Raw genomic sequence first — 25,495 nt, 5'->3', positions numbered from 1 at the left:
GTGAGATTATATAAGAAAGGCAAAATTTCAGTTTTGATCTCTATATTTCACAAATTTAAAAATTTATCTCTACGCTTTTAGTTTTGATTAAATGTAACGGAATATTATAATATTATTAACAAATAGACCTAAATTTTTAATTCAAAAGTAAAGGAATTAAACTCTTGAAAATAAAAGTATGGAGATTAAATTTAAAATTTACAAAAAGTATAAGAACTTTAAGCTTATTATAACCTTTTAATTTTTATTCTATAATTTAACAAAAACAAATAATTAACCCAACTCGAAGCTGAAGTAAAGTTAATATAACGTAACAAATTAAGGAAAGTTAAGAATTTACAGGGAGGAAAGAGATTTCTATAAACTTGCGCCAAAAGGAAAAAAGCTTGAGGCAATTTCTTTTCTACGTAATAAATCAGAAAAGTGAAAAGGTTACACTGAAGGGGGATGTAGCTCAGATGGTAGAGCGCTCGCTTAGCATGCGAGAGGTACGGGGATCGATACCCCGCATCTCCACTTTTTGTTTCCTTTAGCTTTTTTAACATGTTTCTATTCCCCATTTGCATTGGTGATGTAGCAGAGTTTCTATGAAACACACCTCTGCTAAATCAACTGTTTATGACAATCACCGACGCTTTATCAGGTACCCAATTAATGGAATTTTTGCTGTTACAAACTGTGCTTTCCATAACAGAGCACACCTCTTCTTTGCATTCCATTGTTGGGTCCTGATGGAGATAATAAGTGGATATTTGATATTTCACCCCACCTTTGCTGGTTTGGTCTTCAACTCTTGAGTTTGCTACTTATATTCATATTCAAATTGTCATTCACTAGCATATGCCTTGAACAACTTTAAAATTACAGGCTCTCAAGTTCAGGTTTTACTGGCTTTCCTCAACAAGCATCTTTCTTGTTCATTAAATTGATAGATATGGCTTTCCTAAGCTATGCGTATGAATAAAGAATAAAATAAAATTGATAGAGATCTTCCAGGAATTAAACATTTTCTGGACCTGGCACAACATCCCTTATAAGTTTGCTGCCATTGATGATCACTTTACTACTCGGAACAGAAACTCCGACCACTTTGATTCTAAGTGTGCAGCAAGAGTTAGCAGATTAATGGGGATCGCAATTAACGACCAAGTATAAGAAGAAGAGGAAATAACTGGTAGAAACTGCAGCACCAAACATAAAAACAGCTACAAGAGGGTGAACAAAGGTGGAGAATTGACGAGCAAAGCCGAAAAAGAGAACAGTGGCTAAAACCCATATGATAGATTTCAAGAAATCTTTCTTTGGTGAAGTGTGGGTTGGAGGTAAAGCTCGGAGTTGGTTTATGCAATACATGAGACCCAAATAACCAAAGTAAACCATAACTATGAAACCCACCATGGGAAAGTCACCATGGGTGTAGGCCTGGTACATTGTGGAGATGCAGCTGAATGTCAGATAATAGTCAGCTATGGCTGTTACATTTATGGGGATTTGTGGATTGGTTTTCATCACTGGTTGCCTTCATTGTTTTTGAATCGAAAAAGTTATATGAGCTTTGAGATTATGGTGGAAACTATATGCATAAAAAGCTGAGGTTCTTCAAGAATTGGCATGGTTTTGGAGTTTACAGCAAATATATATTCTTATGATCAAGTGATTGGTTCCCGGGAAACACAAAGAAAATGAAAGAGAAAATATTTGGAAGCTGCACTTTATTTGAAGTTTCTTGGAAGTGGGGGCACTTCTTTTCATTTTTTTTTTAGTTTGATTTGAACCCCTAAGAAAAAAATGAACTTTCCTAGAAATTTTTGAGCAATGTGGACTGAGGAGAATAAGGTCGGGCAAATTACCAAAAAAAGCCTTTTTTTTTTAAATTTACCGAAATGGGCCCTTTATGTAATTATTTACCGGAATGGTCTGTTTTCCGCGAAATTTCGTCCACGTCAGCGCGATGTCAAGGTACACGCCAGGAAATCGCGTCCACGTAAGTGCGATTTGCTAACGTGGACACAAATCGCACCCCTTAGGACGCGATTTGCTGACGTTTGTCAGCGCGTAGATCTCGAAATGTTATTCGAAATAAAAAAAATTCGTCTCAATCGGACAACCGAGCGAAAAGTTATGGCCTTTCAAAGTTTTCCAAGCTAAAAAACATAAACTGTTCATGCCACGTCAGCAAATCGCGTCCTAGGGGGCGCGATTTGTGTCCACGTCAGCAAATAGCGCTTACGTGGACGCGATTTCCTGGCGCGTACCTTGACATCGCGCCGACGTGGACGCGATTTCGCGGAAAACGGACCATTCTGGTAAATAATTACATAAAGGGCCCATTTCGGTAAATTTTAAAAAAAGGGCTTTTTTGGTAATTTACCCAATAAGTTCGTGGAAGAATAGTGATAATAATACCATTTCCAGTATATTTAATTAAAATTACATTTTAGTCATAAAGCTTCTAAAATATATTTTAGTCATGTAAATTCAATCATATTAAAATCACTTTATCTATATTAATTATTTAATTAATTTAGGAAATATTTTTCGATTATGATAAAATAAATTCACGAAAAGAATTATCATTTATTTAATCTCATTTATTATTTATTTTAATCCATTTCTAAAATAATCTTAGGGTAAACTATACTCATGGTCACTTTTGTTTACCTCATATTACATCGTATTCACTTATGTTATCGTGTTGTAATATTTTAGTCACTGAGTCGTTAATTGCTGTTAACGGTGTAAGCTCGAATTTGATACAAATTTATATTTTTTTGAGAATTAGTTGAACGTATTCTTATCTATTAATAGGTTTTTGGTTCACACAACTCGTTGTGGCAAACGCTTGTCAAAAAGTGTTTGTAACTAATCGGATAGGCAATTTTGGTTTATTATTAGTAATCTCAAGTTTTTTATTGGATAAAGGGAAGTTTCGAATTTCAAGATTTGTTCGAAATATTTAATAACTTGATTTATAGTAATGAGGTTCGTTTTTTATTTATTATTTTATGTGCCTCTTTATTATGATTTGGCACGTTAAATAATCATTTCAAACAAAAAATATAAGTTAAATTATACAATTGATCCTCATATTTTTTCGTTTGAGCACTTTAATTTTTTTCTTTTATGTTTTTTAAACTTTTCTCTCTTTTTTTTTCTTTATTTTCCATTCTCTTTTGCTTCTCTTTTTATTTTAAGATATCAAGAAGTCGAATTGGCAATGAAGAAAGAAGTAAGAAGTAAGAAGTCGAAAGCCATCAAAACCCATAAACCCATATCATCTGCTAACTATCAAAACCCTCCACCATCACCTATCATCTTCATTTCATCCGCTAACTCCTTCATTACTACCATGACATCATTCATGATAAACCCAACAATATCATCCTCTCACAACATAAACCACATTCAAACCAATCAATAATCCAACTAAACAACAATTAATAAGCCCCAAAAAATCACAGAAAGTCAAAGATTAGATAATGACCGGTGACAGAGAAGCACATATCAGAAAATTGAGCCAATTGAATGGCCGGTGACAGAGATTTGATCTTGAGTAGTCCAAAAGTTAGGGATTTTTTGAGATATTTTCGAAAGGAGGTCATGGTAATGGTGAATATGTTAGTGGATGAAACGTAGATATGGGTAGTGGTGAAGGGTTTTGATGATTAGCAGATATGATTGATTTATGAGTTCTGGTTATAGGCAATGATATCTTTCGATTTACTACTTTTTTTTTTCACTATCAATTTAACTTCTTGACATGTTAAAAGAAATGGAGAAGTAAGAAAACAGAGAGAATCAAAAGATAATGAAAAAAAAAAGAGGAAAAGTTTAAATACCATAAAAGAAAAACAATAAATTGCTCAAAACAAAACATCAACTTACTATTGCGCAATATCAAATATAAATAACTAAAATATAATTTCAACTAAACAAAAGTGAGAATATGTAGATTAGCCATAATCTTATTGCTTTGGAGAATAATACAGAATCACATGGATCTGGGCTTTGGTGAAGGAGACAAAAGGGTCTGATACGGAGGTAGGCGGAAGCGATAATGCGGCGGAAATGATAAATTCATTAGAGGGAAAACTAGGGCATGAGAAAGTAAAGAGCGAAGGGTCATCGAAGAAAATGCAAAAAGGAGAGGCTGAGGGTGGTGGAGTTGAATCAAACAAGATTGAACAAGGAAAATCATATTCATATAGCTACCTTTTTTTCCTCACAAATATCACAATACCTATCTCTAGTCTACTGCATTCATTTTCGAATTTGAATTGGTTTGGGTTTTATTATTGTGATGTTTGTGAGGAACAAAAGGTACTGATATGAAGCGAACGGCAATGACGAGGACGCCACTTCTGGAAATACAGCCACGGCCTGGTGCGTGCTTCTTTATTATCAATGCTATTTCAATTCTTGGGGGGATTTTATCATTAGTGATTAGGGTTGATAGGATTGAATTAGCTGTTTATGTGAGGTGGAGTTCCAGAATTTAGCTTAAACGGTGGCATAATGAAACTGCTATGGAGTTTTACCTTTACATGGATGGATGGATTTAACTCATCATTCCTACTTCTACTGAAATTCTTTCTTTTACTCTTTTATTTCACTTTTAATTACTTCAAAAATAAAAATTCATATTTATATGTAGTTATATAGTTGCAGTATGAAAAGGACTAATTCTATCATACGTATACAAACTCTTAACAACTCCTTTTCATTGTTGAATTATGAAAACAATGTACTATATCAATACATACCCTCTATACGTGTGTATCTTCTCTTCCATATACGCATCAAATCAGTACTATGGCAACTTCGAAAATCTTGTTGTTACTTCTTTTGATCCAATGCATTGTATTCATTGGCTCTTCTCGTCAGTTGAAGAACACCAACATAAATATCGACAATACATTTAATGTGATTAACTTTGGAGCTATTGGAGATGGACAGAAAGATGATTCTAAGGTTTTCTTTTCATTCTCTCTGCTCTCTGTGCTGCTAATTTTATCTAGACATTGTTTAGGATTGACGCTGCAGGCCTACTGATAATATATGCTTGGTCTAATGGTATGTATGTATTTTAGATGTTTAAGCATGCCTGGGATGCTGCTTGTGATTCTTCAGCTCCATCACCGACCTTTCTTGTACCTCGAGGGAAGACGTATCTGCTGCAACCTTTAACTTTCAATGGCAAACATTGCAACTCTAATAACATTACTTTGCAGGTATTTCTTTCTCTAATTTCGATTGTAAATTTATTTACATATATATTTAGTAATGGTGCTAGTAGTGTATAAAACCAAGGATACATAATACGAGGCCTATGTCTTTTGTGTTAGTTAGAAACTGCTTCCTTTACATTTGTTTTGTGAAAACTTTGCATATAAATTGGGGTGCAGGTTGATGGGAGAATCATAGCCCCAACCAAACCTTCTGCTTGGGAGTGTGAAACAAATTGTAACCATTGGATTGGCTTTGAAAATTTCGATGGTCTGCACATTCAAGGATCTGGTACCATCAATGGCCAGGGAGATAAATGGTGGAAACTTTCTTGCAAAGATAACGAAAAGGTAATTGTTTATATTCTATTATAAGCCCATAAGATTTCTACCTATGTATATAATATTTTCTGGTTAAACTTTCTTGTTGGGTTTTTACTGATGTATGCATGTTCATTGCTCTTTGTAACAGTCCTGTCAACATCGGAAACCAACGGTATGTGTTCGAATTTCTTGTTTTTGCATTTATAAAGATACCAAGATTTTTAGTATGGCAGAAAAACATTGACATAAATTGTGTATACCGTAATTGTATGAGAATTATGTGGCTTTTGTTTTAGGGATTCATGATAGGACACTCCAAGAATGTAGATATCAAAGGTTTAACCTTTGAAGACAGTCCACAAATGCACATTGCATTCGAAAGCTCTACTTTGATTCATGCCACTGAACTTACAATCCGAGCTCCGGGACACAGTCCCAACACTGACGGAATTCACATCCAACGTTCCACCAATGTCTCTATAGATAATTCAACCATTCAAACCGGTTTGTTTGTTTGCTTGTTTTATTTCTTTTTACATACAGCTTTATGTTCATTCTAATGTCCTATACGTATTTGTTTATTAATTCAGGTGATGATTGCATATCAATTGGCAATGAATCTAAATACATTAACATTAGTAACATCGAATGCGGTCCAGGTCACGGAATAAGGTACATTTTTCGGTTTTTTAATCTATTTTCGTACTTTATTGCAATGATCTTTCCTCTTGCTTCATGAAATTAAATCTCTATGTTAATTTATTTTTGAATATTTGATTGTCATGTGAAGCATTGGGAGCCTTGGAATTATGGGAAAAACTGAGGAAGTTGAATTTGTTCATGTAAGAAATGTTACATTCCATGGAACAACTAATGGAGTTAGAATCAAAACTTGGCAGGTATATATCACTACTCTGATTCATTTTTAAAAAAAATTATATTAATAATACTGTTACGTATTATCGTTGTTGTGCGCTTAGGGAGGACACGGTCATGCGAGGAACATTAAATTTGAAGATATAACTTCCCATTCTTCGACTCGACCTACTGTTATCGATCAGTATTATTGCCCCCATAAACAATGCAAGAACCAAGTAAGCGGTTAATTATTAGATTCCATTTTTATATTTGAAACAATGTAGCATTCTTAATTTTAATTACTATATATATATATATATGTTGCAGACATCAGCTGTGGAGATCAGCAATATAGCTTATGAAAATATCAACGGCACATCACCTAAAGAAATAGCAGTGCAGCTTTCATTCAGTGAGTCTGTTCCATGCAAAAATATCACCATGAAAGACATTAACTTGATATACGAGAAGCATAAAGACAAAACGTCATCGTATTGTCTTAATGCCCGTGGCTTGAGAAACGGGTCCATCCAAGTGTATCTTGTTTACAAGAAGAAGATAATTTTTAGGCTTTTTTTCTTTATTAATAAGTTCATAGTATATTGTTTATAACATGATAATTATTTTCAGGTTTTTTTTAATTAGTAAATAGTATTTTTAGGTTTAATGTATTATCTATTATCACATATAATAAAAATATTAGTATAGATGAAGTTTTCACTAATTTTCCATTTTTCAATTACAGGCTTTATAATTTCTATTTTTTTATAAAAGCCCTTTTTTAAATTCCTTTCTTATTTTTAAAATTATTTCCAAAATATTTTATTACGTATTAAATAAAATGGAATTATTTTAGAATCGTTTGTGTAGTTATTTTAGTCCAATGTATAGAATAATAAATCATAAAGTTCTAATCCATGATTGTTTCAAGAAAATTTTAAACTCCTAAAGACTTAAACTAGAATTGATAAAAGAAAAGAAAACTAAAATCTAAAATTATACAATCTTTTTATTTTTGAAGATGTAAACTAAAACAAAAATTATTTTAGGTTAAAATAGGCTATATGTAACTAGGGGTGTGCAAAATTCGTGCAAAACCGAAAAAATTCGGTTAACCGACCGAATTAAATCGGTCGGTTAACCGAGTTTTTTCGGTCGGGGGTCGGTTAATTATTTTTTAATTTTTCGGTTAACGGTTAATTTGGCTTGAAACCGGTCGGTTAACCGAATTTTTTAGGTTTAACCGAAAAAATTAATAAATAAAATTATAATATATAAATAGGCACACTATTCACCTAAACTCAATCCAAACCCAAGTATCCAACCCAATTCAATCATAAAAATTATAAATAATTTAATAAATAAAATAAATTTTATTCTTGTTAACTTATAATCTATTCGTTTGTTTATATTATTTGATTTTTTTAATTCAGTATATTTCTATTATATGCTAAATTTTTGCACATTTTTTTAGGTTTAATGCAAATGGAGATCTTTTGGAGAGAGAAGAAATGGATACAAATGGAGAATATTAAATACTTACATTTCAATTATGTGTTAATCTCAAGACTTATGTAATGTTAGTGATTCAAAGACTTATGTAATGTTTTTAATTATGTAGTGATTCAATTCGGTTAATTCGGGTAATTCGGGTAATTTTTAACCAAAAATAAAAAATATATAATTTTCGGTTAATTCGGTTAACTGACTGAATTAACCGAAAAATTTCGGTTCGGTTAACTGTTAAAATTTTTGAAAGATCGATTAATTCGGTTAATATTATTTCGGATCGGTTAACCGACTGAACACCCCTATATGTAACTGCATTTTTATTTTAAAAATTTAAACTTTTTATTTTGAAATGTCAAAATTCAGGTTCAGTTGTTAAATTTGTTAAGGCTATATTACTAAATTCAGATTCATTACAATATTTTTTTAATTATATTGTTACCAAAAAAATTAATCGTGCTAATAATTGAACATAAATTTCAAAATTTAAAAAGTAATAAATTAAATTCTTGAAAATAAAAATAAAAATTTAAAATTTATAAAAAATACTACAAAATTTAACCATTTATTTAATCTCAGTTACTAACCTTATTTATTTACTAGATTGGACAGTAATACAACAAAATGGCATGTGGATCTGGGCTTGGGTGCCTATAAATTCTTTAGGGGAAAAATTAGGGCATCAGAGGGTATAGCCGAATATGCAAAAAGGCGAGGGTGGAGTTTGAATCAAACAAGAAAATCATTTTCTTACCTTCTTTTCTTCACAAATATCACAATAAAACATGGATGAAACTATGGATGCCCTAAGCTGCGTCTTGTATCGATGATAGAGTTCTATTATTGTGATATTAGTGAGGAACAAAAGGTACTGATATGAGGCCGACGGCCATGACCAGATTCTATCGGAAATACACTCACCGTCTGCTGCGTGCTGCTTTATAATCTTTGCCTCCTTTTTTTTACTGTTGATTTCATTAGTGCTATTTCAATTCGGGGGGGGGGGGTTGTTATTGAGAGAGAAATTTTGATAGAAAAGAAAGGAAGAAGAAGAAGAGAGAATCGAGAGGAAGGAATGACAGACTGAACAGTTAGTTGGCCCTTCTCACAGCTCAGACCGTGAGTCCCCTTAGAACGCAGTTTCATTAGACTATCCCTATACACACTGTTTTAACTAATCAACACGTACCGTTTTACAATAATGTTTTGAACTCCTAAACGCATCGTTTACTATTTACTTTATTTCTTTAATTTTAAATTTGTTCATAACAAATACTGTCTCCCAGAAAAGATTATTGTCCTCAAGTAGGGAAAATTTGCACACAGCTGCTGCTGTGGCTCAAGTAGCATTTTCAGGAAACATATTGGCCACTCCCCTAACACTCCACTGACCCCAAACTTGTCAGAAAAGAAGTCGGAACCGTTAGCAGCCCAGAAGAAAACAACAGTCATGCAAGCAAGGTAGGTATTGAGGACCATGCTAGTGGCAAATATCTCCTTGAGCTTCCATAAGATAGGCATAAGAGATGGCTCTTTGGAAATGGTCATAATGGTTTCATAGCTCAGTATGGCAATCCTCAAATCCATGAAAGGCGAGAAATCGAATTTCCAAATAAGAGCAAGAAACATACATCCCAACACAAATTGGATAGTACTGGACTAAGCATATAGTTTTTCATTCTTTGAAAAATGGCTCGGCTTGTTAGAACAGCACTAACAATGACACTAAGCCCTGGTTCTGTTAGCACTATATCCGATGCACCACTAGCTACATTAGTTGCATCATCCATTGCAATTCCAATGCCTGCCTTCTTAAGCGCAGGTGCATCATTCACACCATCTCCAGTTATGCCACAAATATGAGTCATTTGTTGTAACCTCATTACAATCTCATATTTGTGCTCATAGGAACCATCGAGCCTGTGACCAGTTTCTTTGCCAATGGTTAGTTGATCACTAGAGATCACCTTGACATTGACACCGAGATTTAGAACCGGATGAATTGTCTCTGCACTAAAAGCCTTGAAGGATCGAGCAAAGGGAGTATACCCACAAACTCCCATGCTTCTCCTTGAGCAACCTTGTGTTTTTCTTGCACAGTTTGTCTAACCACAGCAAGAGAGCCAAGTCCTCAATCTGCTCTGGCCTCTTTTGGATCACCTAGCATTCCAACAACACAGGCAAACAATAGCATCTTGATTCCCAACCCAACTAAGCATATACAAAAGTTTCCAATGGCTGCCAACACCTGTTACAAGTGCTCTACGTTATTGGCATTGTCAACAAGGTGAGCAATTTTTCTGAAGGTGTGCACATCAGTGACAATAACAACAGCCTCAATCTCACCTTGTTTGTCAGTAGAATCAGAGAATACCTCGTCCCCTGCATTCTTGTTTACAGGTATCTGCTTGGCAATTTCAAGAAGCACTTTGTTTGGCAAGAAGTAATTGGTCCTTTCATCCTCTGTGCGGGCAATAATGTCTCGCCGTTCACAAAGCGCATCAACAAGTTCTAGCTAGCTGCTCGGTATTGAAACCAGCTCCCTGCAACCCATATATATGGAGATACGAATTCTCCATCCGTAGCTTTTTCTCGTACAGTTGCATATATACAGCAGAACTTCGCTTATAGACCTCTACCAAAGGAGCATCAAAATGTACGAGTTCCTTGAGCATCAATAGCAGTTTGATTCTCATAAAATCATAAATATACAACAAATAATGTGCGTCTTCTCTGGCATATCTGAGCATTTCATCAAGAAGAGGACGCAATCTCCAATCTGCATTTTGGTACTCTTTGTTGACAGTAACTCCACAATAGTGTTGCAGAAGATGCTCCAAGTTATTTCATTCCAATTTCAAGACCCTTGAGGCCTGTTCAGTGTCGAGGAGATTGCACAAGTATATGCCTTCCTTGTTAGCCTTGCAAGTTGAATCAACATCTGTAGATTTGGGCATAAACACTCGCAAACCACCATCCCTTAAAGGATCTGGGTCAAAAACATCAAATGTGGTACAAGGGCTCCCAGAAGATGCTACAAGTTGCTTGCTTGAATCATCAGAGTTTATAATTTTTAATTTTTTTAATAAAAAACCCATTTTTTAAAATTCCTTTCTTATTTTTAAAATTATTTCCAAAATATTTTATTACCTATTAAACAAAAATAGCATCATTTTAGATTCGTTTGTGTAGTTCTTTTAGTCTAATGTATAGAATAATAAATCATAATTTTTAATCCATAATTGTTTGAAGAAAATTTTAATTGCATTTATCTTCTTATTTCAAAATGTGACGCCAAAAAATTTAATAGTGCTAACAATTGAATATGAATTTTGAAATTTGAAAAGTAATAGACTAAATTCTTGAAAATAAAAGTATAGAGATTAAATTTCAAATTTATAAAGAGTACAAGGACTATGACAAATTTTAACCATTTATTTAATCTCAGTTATTAAGCTTATTTGTTTATACTGGATTGGACAGTAATAGAGAATGGCATGTGGATCTGGGCTTGGGTGCCTATAAATTCTTTAGAGGAAAAATTAGGGCATCAGAGGGTGTGGCCGAATGTGCAAAAAGGCAAGGGTGATGGTGATGGTAATGGTGAGGGTGGAGTTTGAATCAAACAAGATTGGACAAGGAAAACATTTTCTTACCTTCTTTTTTTCACAAATATCACAATAAAACATGGATGAAACTATCGATTGATGATAGAGTTCTATTATTGTGATATTAGTGAAAAACAAAAGGTACAGATATGAGGCCGACGGCGATGACCAGATTCTGACGGAAATACACTCACCGTCTGCTGCGTGCTTCTTTATTATCTTTGCCTCTATTTATTTATTTTTACTGTTGATTTTATTAGTGCCATTTCAATTATTGGGGGGTGGATTTTTATCATTAGTGGCGGAAAATAGTGATTTGATTCATTACACTGTGTTGGCTGAATCTTATTATCAGTGGAAGATTGATGGCTATGGCGACAATAGATCTGATGCCATTAACTTTGGATCTATCGGAGATTGGACTGAATGCTGATTCTAAGGTTTTCGTTTTTTTCGTTGTAAGGTTGATTGTGTTTGCTCTGTAAGCTTCTAATTTTGTGATGTTCGAAGCAGACATTGGTTAGGACTGGTGTTGTATGCCTACTGATATGCTTTGTTTTATGGCGTGTTAGAAGCTTTTAGAAACCAACCTATTTAAGTGTATATAATATGAATAATATATAAGGGTTTAAGCTTGCTTGTGGTTCTTCAGCTTCGTCACCAACTGTTATTGTACCTCAAGGAAGGACTTCTCTACTGCAACCCTTTACTTTCAACTCAATGATATTAGTTTCCATGTAATTCTACGTTTCTCTTCCGTCCTAAATTCAATTATATATTTAGCAACAGTATTGTATGAAACTAAGGATATATAACAATGATGTCTTTTGTATGATTTAGAAGCTGTTTTTAATTAGTTTTGTGAAAACTTTGCATATAAATTGTGCTACAGATTGATGGGAAAATCATAGCCCCAAACAAACCTTCTGCATGGGAATGCAAAAGGAATTGTCACCATCAATGACCAGGGAGATAAGTGGTGAAACTTTCTTGCAAACATAAGGAAAAGGTAGTTACTGATAAACACATACACATATATATATGTTCTTTACTCTCTTGTAACAGGCCTGTCAACCTTGGAAATCAATGTTTTAAGTGCTTGAATTTCGAGTTCTTGAGTTTCTAAAGATGTGTTATATAAAGATAGATGATATGGCAGAAAAATTGTCAACATAAAACGATAATTACTTTTATTGCATGAGACTCCTCTTGGTTTTGTTTTTAGGGTTTTATCATAGCATGCTCCAAGAATGTATAGAGATTAAAGGGTTAACATTTGAAGATAGTCCAAAAATGCAATGTTCTACTTTGATTCATGCCACTAAACTTAGAATCAATAAATTTGAATGCAAAACTTCTCATGCTTCAATTGACTTACGGTTATCGTAATATGACTACTTATTCCCCTTTAGGGTTAATAATCTTTCTTTTCATTCCTATATTAAAATTAATCACTCTTATTTTATTTTGTATATATATTTTGCCAATATCAATTAATTACTATATATCTTTTGCAGACATCAGCTGTGAAGATCAGTAGTATAGCTTATCAAGATATCAATAGGGAACATCATATAGTGAAATAGCAGTACAGTTATATCCATACTATTTGGTGTGAAAGGAATGAGAGGCTTTTTTGGGAAGACTCCTACCATGGCAGATACACTGGTTTTGAAGATTAAAGAAACAGTTAAGATTAGACTGATGGGTAAATGTGTTAATATGAGGGATACTGTATTTTGAATCATTGTGGTTAGGTTGAATTTGTATAGCATTTGACTTTGTTTTGTTGTTCTTTTGTAGCAACTTTTGCTGCTTCTTGGGTAATAAAATAGCAAAGTTTTCATTTTTTTTGGATGAAAAATCTTCTCTTTAACTACCTAATGTGCGTATATATGATATATGATATATATGAAAATGTCGATCTTTAACTCGAATATGAGATTTTCGAAGTTCTGTTTTAAAGAATCTTTCGATGAATTTATACACTTGACAATGACATCACTTTTCCATGAATTTACACACGCATATATTAAAAAATAATGCAAAGAAGTTTCCCAATTCCTAGTTCCTAGAAACTCCAAACAGACTTGCCCCCGCCCCCCACCCTTTTTCTGTTCCTCGGTCAACTTCCAGGTATTTTCTCTTCAGTTTCTTTGATTTTGCCCACGAACCAATCACTTCATCATCATCATAAGCATACACACACAACTATATATATATATAGCATTTTTTGCGTATGGTTCCCACCATAATCTCAAAACTCATATAACTTTTTCGATCCAAAAACAATGAAGGCAATTGGTGATGAAAACCAAACCACAAATCTGCCATCAACCAATCCAGAAATCCCCATAAATCTAACAGCCATAGCTGACTATTATCTGACATTCAACTGCATCTCCACAATGTACCAGGCCTACACCCATGGTGACTTTCCCATGGTGGGTTTCATAGTTATGGTTTACTTTGGTTATTTGGGTCTCACGTATTGCATAAACCAACTCCGAGCTTTACCTCCAACCCACGCTTCACCAAAGAAAGATTTCTTGCAATCTATCATATGGGTTTTAGCCACTGCTATCTTAGTCGGCTTTGCTCTTCAATTCTCCACCTTTGTTCACCCTCTTGTAGCTGTTTTTGTGTTTGCTGCTGCAGTTTCTACAAGTTATTTCCTCTTCTTCTTATATTTCGTCCATGATTGCGATCCCCATCAATCTGCTAACTCTTGCTGCATATTTAGAATCAAAGTGTCTAGGGGATGTTGTGCCAATTATAAAGTGACCAACAATGGCAGCAAAATTACACGGGATGTTGTTCCAGGTCCAGAAAATGTGTAATTCCTGGAAGATCTCTAGATTTAGGAGTTAATAGAATAGGGCTTGTGGTGAGAGTGATCTAAGTTTATTTTTTTTATTTCTTTATTCATAGGTAAAGCTTGTTGTTCCTTGATATCATTCAATCAAGTCAAAAGCTTTAAAAGCTGATGGAAATTCTTTGGTAAAGCTAAACCATATCAATCAATTTAATGAACAAGAAAGATGTTTCTTAAGAAAAAAAACAAGTTAATGACAATTTGAATATTGAATACCATATCGTGATAAGTAGCAAACTCAAGAATTGAAGACCAATCTTTGATTATGTTTCTACTAAACAAAAACAACAAAGGTGAGGGTGATTTTGGAACTATATCCATTTACCATCTCAATCAGGACCCAATAATGGAATGCAAAGCAAAGGTGTTGTGGCAGAAAAAAAAAGCTTGGGTTTTCTTCTACTGCTCATTGTTTATGCTTTCTAAGAACAGTCTACAAACAGAAGATCTTCCAATGGGTAGTTAATTAAAAGTGCGTGTGAATGTGATAAGCAGTGGAGGTGTGTTCATAGAAACTCATGGGCAAAAACAGTCCTAAGGAATCCATTTGTCTGTACTTCACTTTAAAACCAATACAAATGGGAATAGAAATATGTTTTAAAAGCTAGGGGAAACAGAGTCTCACTCAACTATTTGAAGAGAATATTCTCATCGCACTGAGCAGAGGCTGCAAGCTTGTTTGAAAATGAAAAGATAAACAAAAAGTGGAGATGCGGGGTATCGATCTCCGTACCTCTCGCATGCTAAGCGAGCGCTCTACTATCTGAGCTACATCCCGACGGACACGCTAGTTTTCATTTTTATTAATCATTAGAACAAAATTGGCCCAAGTTTATAGAAATCGCTTTTATCCCGGCATATTCTAAACTTTCATTAATTTGTTATTATTATTATATTTTAGGTTAAACTTTCAAAAAATTTTATTTTAAACATAAAAAATTTAGCAAAATGGTATACATTTTTGATAACTCATGTTAAAATTGCAAACGAAAATTTTATATAGCATTTTATCTAATTTTGTTATTATTTTCAGGCGCGTAAAGATAAAAAAAAAAAAAAAAAAGAATGAAAGAAAGTGTTAATGGCAATGGATGGATATGTAGAGAATAGAAAGCGGAATCCTGTGTTATTTCGATTTTGATGAGAATAAATTATTTGAATGTAAAATAACTAGGTGGATATTAATATCCAAGGAGGAAAATGAAAATAATAATAATCGAAATGTCTCGTAAGATTTTTGTTTGCAATTTCAATCGGAGTGATTAAAATGAGCAAACTTTGTAAACATTTTTTAGTGTTTAAAATGAAAATTTTTGAAAGTTGAGTGGCTATCTATGTAACTTACTCTATATTATATGTCGAAACCGTTTTTTGATAACAAAAATTTTAGTTGTCGACTTAAAAAACAAAAACTGGAATTGGAGTCACCACCGATCCTTTATTAAGGTGTGATCGGCGCACCTTAAAAATAATTTTGGTCTGCGAAATTTGAGAAAGCAGGTTCGGGAGTCAGTTACGCACGAGGAAGGATTAGCACCCTCGTAACGCCCAAAATTGGTACCAAATTGATTTTATTTATGCCTTGGTGTCGAAAACTTGAAAAGATTTTAAAAGGAAACTTTTTTATTTCATGAATGAATTAAAACGATAAGACATTCGTATTTCAAAGAAATAAAACACCACACCCAGTGAGTTAGGGCACAATGTTTTTAAATTCTCAAAATACCTGAATATTGCCTTTTGCTTTTGAAAATTCTTATTTCGAGAAGAAAATGTCATGACCAGTAAGTTAGGACCCAACATTTTTGAATTCCCGAGAATAAGCTTTTATTTGAAATTTGCGGATTTATTGCAAAACAAATACTTAGCTTTCTAAATTCGTCGAAAAATAACCGCAATCCAGTAAGTTAAGACACGATCTTTCTCGAGAATCACGAATGCCAAATATTTTGAAAATTCATAAAATATGATGATTTTCATGCTTTAATGAAAACATACATTTTCTTTAAAAGCAAGATAAAATGTTAATACACAACATGAAACACATACTTTAATTTAAATTATAAATGTGTATGTATTTACAAAATATAAATGTATGGGTATATCATGAAAATATGTGTGTATGTAAATATATGTATATATGTACAATATGCATATAAAATAATAGAATGTGTAAAAAATGTTTACAATGATTTTTTAAAACGTGTACATAAATATATTTAAAAAATATGAGAAATATTACATAAAAATGGACTAAACGTACATACTTATTCATAACAAAATATAAAGAATACATATATTTTAAAAAATGTCCGTATGTGTCAAATTCATGCATGGCTTTATATATGCATATATATTATAAGAATGCATGTATATATGCATGGCTTTATATATATGCATATATATTTTAAAAGTTTAAATATGCATATATATATATATATATATATATATATATATATAAGAATGCATGTATATATTAAAATGTAGAAAAGTATATTTACAACAATTTTCAGATAGTGTACGCGCACATATATATGCATAAAACTATGAAAATAAATAATAACAAAATATGTAACATATGTATATAAAATGCATATGCGTATATAGGTAAATATAATAATAATAAATAATACAATAATAACGATCTTAAAAAAAAGTCAAAAGAGAGGAAAAAAACAAAAGAATGCAATTAAAACGGAATGAAGGACCAAATTGTGAAGCACGCCTTGTCTTCGGGGGGTTAGAATGGAAATAACCCGCCTCCTAAAACGGTGCGCAGCAATCGTGGACCAATATGCAATTGCATAAAATGCACAGCAAAATTTAAAAGAAATAGGAAATGTAATTTAAATGTGCTGCAAAAACAAAGGGCCTGATTGCGCAAATTGACCATTGAAATAAAACACGCGGATCCTGAGGAAACGGGTCGGGTTGTCGGGTTTCGGCCTATACGACGCCGTTTTGAGGCCACTGAAGCAGGCCTTAAACGGCGTCGTTTCGCAGCCATTATAAAAACCAAAGTTCCCTAAAAAAACTTCATTTTTCTCTTTGATTTTTTTAAAAAAATAGCAGAGAAACCCTAGGTTTCTTTTGCGCTGCCGCCGCCGCCTCTGGAGATGGAGCCTCCAACTCCGATGACGACGAAGTGAAGATCCTCTGACTACTCAACGCCGGTAAGTCTCTTTTCTCTCCCTCTTCATTTATTTGTTTTAAAAAACAAAGAAGAACATCAAAAAAAGACAGTAAAAGTAAAAAGAAAAACAAAATAATCACCTTCAAAGAAACTTTTTGTTTTTTCTGATTTTCTTTTTATTTTCCTTAATTTCGTTGGTACAAAATTTGTCTCCCCCCTTTTGTTACAGATTTCATGGCTTTAAATAGCCGAAATGGAAAAGAAAAGGAAAAAATAAAAAAAAAAAATCTACTATGTTTCCCTTTGCCATTCTGTTTCGTTAGCGTTTGTTGCTATGTTCTCGCAGGTTTGGTGGCCGTTGAAGAGGCGCGCTCGCACGGAGGGCCGTGCTGCGACAATCGCGGAGGCGTGGGAGGGTGAGGCTGTTGCGGCGCCAAGTTCGCTGCTGTTGTTTTAGGTGTATTGGGCTAGGGTTTAGGTTGGGTAGTGTATTGGGTCAATTGGGCTGTTAATTTGGTTTTTTTAGTGGGCCGGACATTATTGGGCTTGAACATTATATTTTGTGAAAGAATTTAAGTAAAAATAACTCTCCGGTCCTTCTCAATTTTAAAATTGAACACTTGGTCCTTTTAAAAAGACAGAGCAATTTAACCCATATATATTTTTCAAAGTGAGCAACTAAGGAAAATTAATTACGACGTTAATGTCTTTCATAAATTATACATAATTTTAATTGGTATAACGATAAATTTAGCTCTCTATGTTTAAATATTTTGTCAATTTTGTCTTGATTCTAAAAAGTTTAACAAATTTAATATGCAACATTTGGCTGAATTAAAATTTAAAGGCTAAATCTATTTTTGTATCAATCAAAATTATGTACAATTAACTAAAATATTAATGCTATGATTAATTGTCATTAATCGCTCACTTTCAAATTGATTAATTTTCATTAATCGCTGAATTTCAAATTGATAGGATTAAGATTTTGAGAGAAACCAATTTGTTTAATATCAAGTTAAAGAGAATTTTCATAAAGAAATTATTTTTTTATAAAAAATAAACAAATATATTTATAACTTTATTTATATATATAAAAAAAATCCTCATTCCCCAAATATTTAAGAAAAAGAAAAATAAAGTAGGCAAGCAAGCGTGGAAATGTTGGTGGATTCTACTCGTTGTTGGGTTGATTCAAATAATAGGATCAGGATGGAGAGCTTTTCTTATATCAGGGAAACAAAACTGAATTGTAGTTGCAAACAAGAAGGGATGGTGAGTGTTCGTGTGTAGTAATATTTCAAAATGAGCTCTGATGGGAGGTGGCTTCATCTCCCACTGTCTCACTGCCTGATTGGCTTCATCAATCGAAATAAAGAGTATTGCATTTGCATGCAAGGACATACATGGAGGAGGTTTTAGGGCCCGTAAGCTAGACACTGTCATGGTTTTGCTCATATAAACTATTGGATTAATGGCATCAGACAGATCCGAAGTTAAAAGCCGTCTAATCTCCGACAGATCCGAAGTTAATGGCATCAGATCTATTGTCGCCATAACCATCAATCTTCCACTGATAACAAGATTCAGTCAATACAGTGTATTGAATCAAATCACTATTTTCCGCCACTAATGATAAAAATCCCCAGCCCCCAAGAATTGAAATAGCACTAATAAAATCAACAGTAAAAAGAGAGAGAGAGAGAGGCAAATATAGTAAAGAAGCACGCAGCAGACGGTGAGCGTATTTCCGTCAGAATCTGGTCATCGCCGTCGGCCTCATATCTGTACCTTTTGTTTTTCACTAATATCACAATAATAGAACTCTATCATCAATCGATAGTTTCATCCATGTTTTATTGTGATATTTGTGAAAAAAAGAAGGTAAGAAAATGATTTCCTTGTCCAATCTTGTTTGATTCAAACTCCACCCTCACCATTACCATCACCATCACCATCACCCTTGCCTTTTTGCACATTCGGCCACACCTCTGATGCCCTAATTTTTCCTCTAAAGAATTTATAGGCACCCAAGCCAGATCCACATTCCATTCTCTATTATAAATGGTTAAAATTTGTCATAGGTCCTTGTACTTTTATAAATTTGAAATTTAATCTCTATACTTTTATTTTTAAGAATTTAGTCCCTTACTTTTCAAGAGCACGTTTGGTTCGCTGTATTGGAATAGAGGCGCAATGGAATAGAGGCGTAATGGAATAGAGGTGTAATAGCAAATCAATTGTTTGGTTGAATGTAATGGAATAGAGGCGTAATAGTAATCTTGTGTTTGGTTGAATGGAATAGAGGTGTAATAGCATAATGGAAAAAACTAAAATGACTAGAATACTCTTAGCATAAATTTGTTTTGGTAAATGATTATTGTTATTGTTATTTAAATTTTAATAAGATTATTATTATCAATAATAAATAATTTAATCATATTTAAACATAATTATTATTAAATAAATTATAATTAAAATATATAATTTAATAAAATTCTTAATAATCAATATTCTTATATGAATTTACTCAAATCATAATATATGATACTATAAAATATAAATTAACATAATTATTATTAAATATATTATAATTAAAATATATAATTTAATAAAATTCTTAATAATTAATATTCTTATATGAATTTACTCAAATCATAATATATTATATTATAAAAGATAATTTTAAATAATTAATATTAAATATATTTTAATTAAAATATCTGATTTAATAAAATTTAAAATAATTATAACTAATAAATTATCTTATATGAATTTGTATAATTTAATAATAATATATAATTTCATAAAATCCTTGATAATAAATTTTCTTATATGAATTTATACAATTTAAAATAATTAATATTAAATTTAATTTAATAATGATATATAATTTCATAAAATTACTCAAATCAAAATATAACTTGAAAATTATATTCTGGATAAACATAATTAACTTATATTAAGAAAAGATTAGATGAAAATGAAATTCTACATCATAATCCATATGTTATATAGTTTTACAACATCAAAAAGTTTGAACATTGATTTTTAATGGTGAGAAAGAAATCTTCTAACCCATTCCAATCGCGCAACAGAAGGTAAACTAAAGAAAACGATCATTTGAGTTGGATGATCTGGAATTTTACTCAAAGCGTCATACCGCTGATCGTCGGTTAAACCTTCAATTTCCGGTAAGGATGAATATAAATTTGAAGCTTTCAATTCCATCTTTGATATTCTTCGACTTCTGTTGAACTACCACCCTGAGGCAATACTCCTCATCGATTTGATCGCCAACGGCCTTGATGTTTTCAGCCAATAAAGTGGCAGCCTCATCAAATGAAGAATACATATTATCACGAGCATTAGATTTCTTCTTTCTCTTGTTTGAAGATGAGGAACCCCTTGGTCTCTATCTCTTGGCGGCTGCATGCGTAAACATCCATGTCGTCCAAAGAGACGTCGACTTCGCATCATAGAATGTGTTTCTCTTCATTCATATCTGTAGTAGGTACATCCTCAAGATTTATTTCTTCAAGAACATCGGTAAATTGCTTATGATCTTTCCCAAATGCCGATCTCTTGCGATATGGCGAAGAAGTGGTTGTAGTAAGGGAAAGTACGATGTCTGAATTGAGCGGCTTCTTTGTGACTCTAAAAAAAATGAGGAAATCATATTAGTTATAAGTTTGGTAAAAAAAAACAAATAAAGACATGAAATACATTTTACCTTTACATAGGAGTCCCAGACTGCATCTTCAGCAACAACGAGCTGCCTATGCTCGTCCCAACCAAAACCGCTATTGTTTTGACCATTAAGCATGTCATAGACAATTGACCATTCCCTTTTTAGTAATCTAATCCTCGATTCAATATTTGGTTTCGCCTTCAACATTGCATTTGGTAAAGCCTTTTCTAGCATTTTTTCCAACTCGTTCAAATAACCGGCTTTGAACCCGTTATCAGCATTAAATGTTCCAACATTGTGCAAGTCCACCATGCAAGAAACTAAGGCTGCATCTTCTTCTGGAACCCATTTTCTTTTGGTTCCTCGAGAAGCTTGAGAAGAAGCATGTGATTGTGGAACACCTGACATAATTATCTTAAGAAAAAAAAAACAAAAACACATTATGATAGAATTTTTAATATTATGAATCAAAAGGTGAACAATTTATAAAATTATATCGTTTGTTCAATATCATGAATCAAAATTATAACACATACTGAATGAAAAGAAATTAAATTATAATTCAACAAGTTTAGTACAGTACAAAATTTTATTCAAACACCACCAAAGTTTCATAAACTAGATACATAAAATAACATCAACAAATTAAGTCAAACTCAATTTGTCCCTAAACCTAACTAATTTCTAGATGCTTGCCATTCATCGAACATTTGGTTGGCTAGTTCCATCCTCCAAGTAGCCCAAGCATCCGATGGATGAATATTTGTGATATTCGGTTCATCGTCATCCACCACATTACTAGGTAATCCCGTTTTGCATAAAAATCTAAGGTATAGGAGGTAATCCTTGATCTATAAGTCTGTAGGCTAAGGCTGGCACCCATTCTAAATAAGAACCAAATCGCAATTCTACAGATTTCCAACCATATTGTCAATGCAATACCAATTCTTTTACGCCTCACACTTTGTGCAATTAAAGGTAGACGAGCCATTACTGCAACATATTAAAATTAGAATACACTATCAAAGAATTGAAGTTGCAATTACACATTATCAAATAAAAATAAACAATATTAATTTAGAACACACGAAGCAAAAAAGTATCTATTCTATTTTGATATCGTTGCAACTTTAATTTCATTTCTTTATCAATCACCCAAACAGGAAAGAAATTATGGAGCATGTATAATTGACCTAAAATTAATTGTTGGTATATGTATAATTGACCTAAAATTATAATGCATGTTCAAAGTTTGAACATTGACCTAAAATTAGGTTATATTTTTAAAGCTATATATAAAGTTTACTTGTTATGTTCCTATAAAATAATCTTATATACAATCAATGTATCAAATATAAATTTTATAAAAATAATTGAGAGACAAACAAATTAAAAATGAGAGCAACTAGGTTTTATGTATATATATATATGTACGTAGTCCATGTTAAGGGCTAGAGAATTAAGAGGCAAAGAGCTATATTGGTTTTGGAATGAAAAATTTGGTACAAACTGTAATAAAAGCTGAAATTAGGGGAAGAAAAAGCTAAAGTCCACAATGTAGGTAAAGGAATTGATTAATACAACAAACATAGATGTTTGTGGGAACCCATGGTTTATTTTTCAGCATCTGCTTATAATTTTGTGTCATTGAATTTATGATATAAAATTTCTTTTAATTCTTTTTTCATCAATTAATTTGGGGGTACCATTCTAGGCCAATGCCCACACGCCTTCATTTATTGCTATTATTTTGCTCTTTCATCATTTGTGGTTCTCTTGGTTACTTCCCCATCTTTTTAGGTACCATGAATATACCATTCCTTCATGCAAATTTTTATTTGAGCTTAAAGTTAGCACAATTTATTTTAATAATGTTTAAATTTGAACGAGATCTTTGAAAGTATCAAAATCGTTAAATAAAGATCATAATTGATATTAATACAAGAATTGGTACTAAAGTTTGATGTCCTTTTAAATTATAACGATCTCATCATTTTTTGATCCATGTAGTACTCACATTTTTGATATTAATACAAGAATTGGTACACCATTATCTTTAAGTATCAAAATATTTATCAAATACAAATAATAGATTAAAAAAGAAAAACACAAGTACCAAATTATATATTGCTCCTTTTATAACAATATTCTCGTCCATGAATTTGTAATGTACAAGTACTTTACCTACAAGATTGAAATCATAAGGTCTTTGATATCTATGTAACCCACCATGTGTATGTTTAATTATTTTAGAAAAATGGAATACTTGAAAGATATTGAAGTATCAAGATCTTCATACATATATCCAAACATACGCTACACATACATATTTCAAAAAGAGTGAAATGTAAAAGCAACATATAGGAAAAAACTCCCTTAGTTTCATAATTCCACACCAACTTGGAGATCAAATTAGCAGTAAATGTACTTGGGTGTTAATTCATTTCAAACTAGTCGTATTAACACACATTCAATATTTATATATATTAAAACATAATTTAGAGAATAGAGGATCATTCACGAAATTAATCTGTCTCCATTCATTTATCAGTGAGCAAACATTTCAAAGCATTCAAAGTTGAAGTAGTCAAGTCAGTTTTAAAGACGATTAACAAACCTGCTCCCTTTATACTTTTCAGTAAAAAGATCGAAAAAGGTAAATTTCATAAATAAATAAAAATACATTAACAGATAATGTATGCATTTCTCAGTATTATAGAAGGAATTACAGTTACCCATTTAGGCTCTAATTAACCTGCTAGTGCATCACTAATGAAGGTATCTCAACTTTGATTAATTACTTGTTTTCTATGTTATCAAGATACTGATGCAGTGATCTTGGTTTTCAAATTTCAACATCCTAATAACATGGTATTACCCAAGTTTATTCTGGTTTATCAGGTTTAGGTAAGATCAGAACGGAGACTCCATTGCACTCACCAAAGCAAGAAGGCAGGTAAAGGATAATCTACAAGATCTCTCATATTCCCTATTCACTCGCTAGATACTTGTCCTAATAACAGTTACTTTCTGTGTCATATTGTTTCCATGAACTGCATACTTCATGAATCTATTTTCCATTTAAAATGGTACTTTTATTTGCAAGCAGCAATTAATTGATTCTCTAAATTCAAATTTGTGGTTTACCTACATCATAAAAGAAGGGAATATGAGATTTCAAAAGAAAATAAATATGTTTATCACCAACCTAGAATTCTTTTTGATAGGTATGATATGATGTGTAAGAAAATCTGGTTACACTCCAAAGTTAATTGTTTGTTGAGGTATGGACTGGTAAAGTGCGACATTACTTATATAACTGATATGAGACATTTAACTGGTTTAAGATGTATTTGAGATGTGCCTGAGAATAATCCTTCTATCATTCTTACAAATTTCTATCATTCTTACCACAATATGCATTTCTTAAGCCTAACCAACAACACAAAACACATCAACAAACAACAGACAACAGTATCAACAATATGCATAATAACACTATAATTCAATAGCCCCATCCATCCATATTAAAGCAAGCAACACTATCAACAAACAACAATATGCATTTCTTAAGCCTAACCAACAACAGAAAACACATCAACAAACAACAGACAACATTCATCAATTCTTAAGCCAAGGCACCTTATCAACAAACAACAGTCATCAATTCTTAAGCCTAATCCGAAAATTGTTTCTCCGAACTAATGTCATCCTATGCGTAAGAGTATACATGCAATCGTGAAAACTACATTTCAATCGGACATGCAATACAAACAAAATAACTATGGAAAACTAACCTGTAAATGAGCAAATTGGGGCACAGTGAGATGAAGAAGAACCTGTAATGAGAAAAGGGAAAACCGATTACATGCAGTTACCGATTAATGAGAAAAGGGCACTAACAAGGCAAGGATTCGAATCGCTTACATGCGAAAAAAACAAAAGACAAGAATAAGGTTGACAGAGAGTTAGAAACCTACCTTTCAGCCAGCAAGAATCAAAATCGCAGAAACCGCAAATCGACGAAAAGAAAAGAAAAGAAACAAAGGAGCAAATCGGCAGAAAAGAAAAGAAAAGAAACGGAGGGAGCAAATCGGCAGAAAAGAAAAGAAAATAAACAGAGGGCAGAAAAGAAAAGAAAAGAAACGGAGGGAGCAAATCGGCAGAGGCTAGAAGGAACAGAAGAGAAACAAAGGGGAAGCTGATGGGAGGGTAAAACAGGGACGGTTTACTGAAGCGGCGCCTAATCTGGGCAAAAGGGGTGGATTACAA

The 25,495-nt window shown here is 32.6% G+C and overlaps 1 protein-coding gene, 1 long non-coding RNA gene, 1 other non-coding gene and 1 pseudogene across 4 annotated transcripts; 3 read left to right on the top strand and 1 right to left on the bottom strand.

Moving 5' to 3' along the window:
- Positions 1-443: 443 nt before the first annotated feature.
- TRNAA-AGC (transfer RNA alanine (anticodon AGC)) lies at positions 444-516 on the top strand. The gene has a single exon. It is a non-coding gene; the product is annotated as a tRNA-Ala (tRNA).
- A 3,463-nt stretch (positions 517-3,979) lies between these two features.
- LOC105798253 (probable polygalacturonase At1g80170) lies at positions 3,980-7,131 on the top strand. 2 transcript variants are annotated; one of them, XM_012628249.2, is made up of 9 exons: positions 3,980-4,971; positions 5,091-5,231; positions 5,406-5,576; positions 5,698-5,721; positions 5,846-6,053; positions 6,140-6,221; positions 6,340-6,448; positions 6,530-6,643; positions 6,735-7,131. In XM_012628249.2, the coding sequence occupies exons 1-9, from the start codon at positions 4,813-4,815 to the stop codon at positions 7,017-7,019; spliced, it is 1,293 nt and encodes a 430-aa protein (XP_012483703.2). In that variant the 5' UTR covers positions 3,980-4,812; the 3' UTR covers positions 7,020-7,131. The 2 variants fall into 2 exon arrangements, with proteins under 2 accessions (XP_012483703.2, XP_012483706.2); XM_012628252.2 differs by having other exon boundaries at positions 3,983-4,383.
- Positions 7,132-9,179: 2,048 nt separating this feature from the next.
- Positions 9,180-10,122, bottom strand: LOC128032536 (ATPase 9, plasma membrane-type-like; annotated as a pseudogene).
- Positions 10,123-11,444: 1,322 nt separating this feature from the next.
- LOC105798256 (uncharacterized) lies at positions 11,445-13,388 on the top strand. The gene is made up of 3 exons (XR_001134989.2): positions 11,445-12,261; positions 12,417-12,533; positions 13,042-13,388. It is a non-coding gene; the product is annotated as an uncharacterized LOC105798256 (long non-coding RNA).
- Positions 13,389-25,495: the final 12,107 nt, after the last annotated feature.

The sequence above is a fragment of the Gossypium raimondii genome, chromosome 9 (genome assembly GCF_025698545.1).
Source record: "Gossypium raimondii isolate GPD5lz chromosome 9, ASM2569854v1, whole genome shotgun sequence".
NCBI classification, from domain to species: domain Eukaryota; kingdom Viridiplantae; phylum Streptophyta; class Magnoliopsida; order Malvales; family Malvaceae; genus Gossypium; species Gossypium raimondii.
Note: the sequence above shows the minus strand (reverse complement) of the source record. Positions and strands in the feature narration are given on the sequence as shown.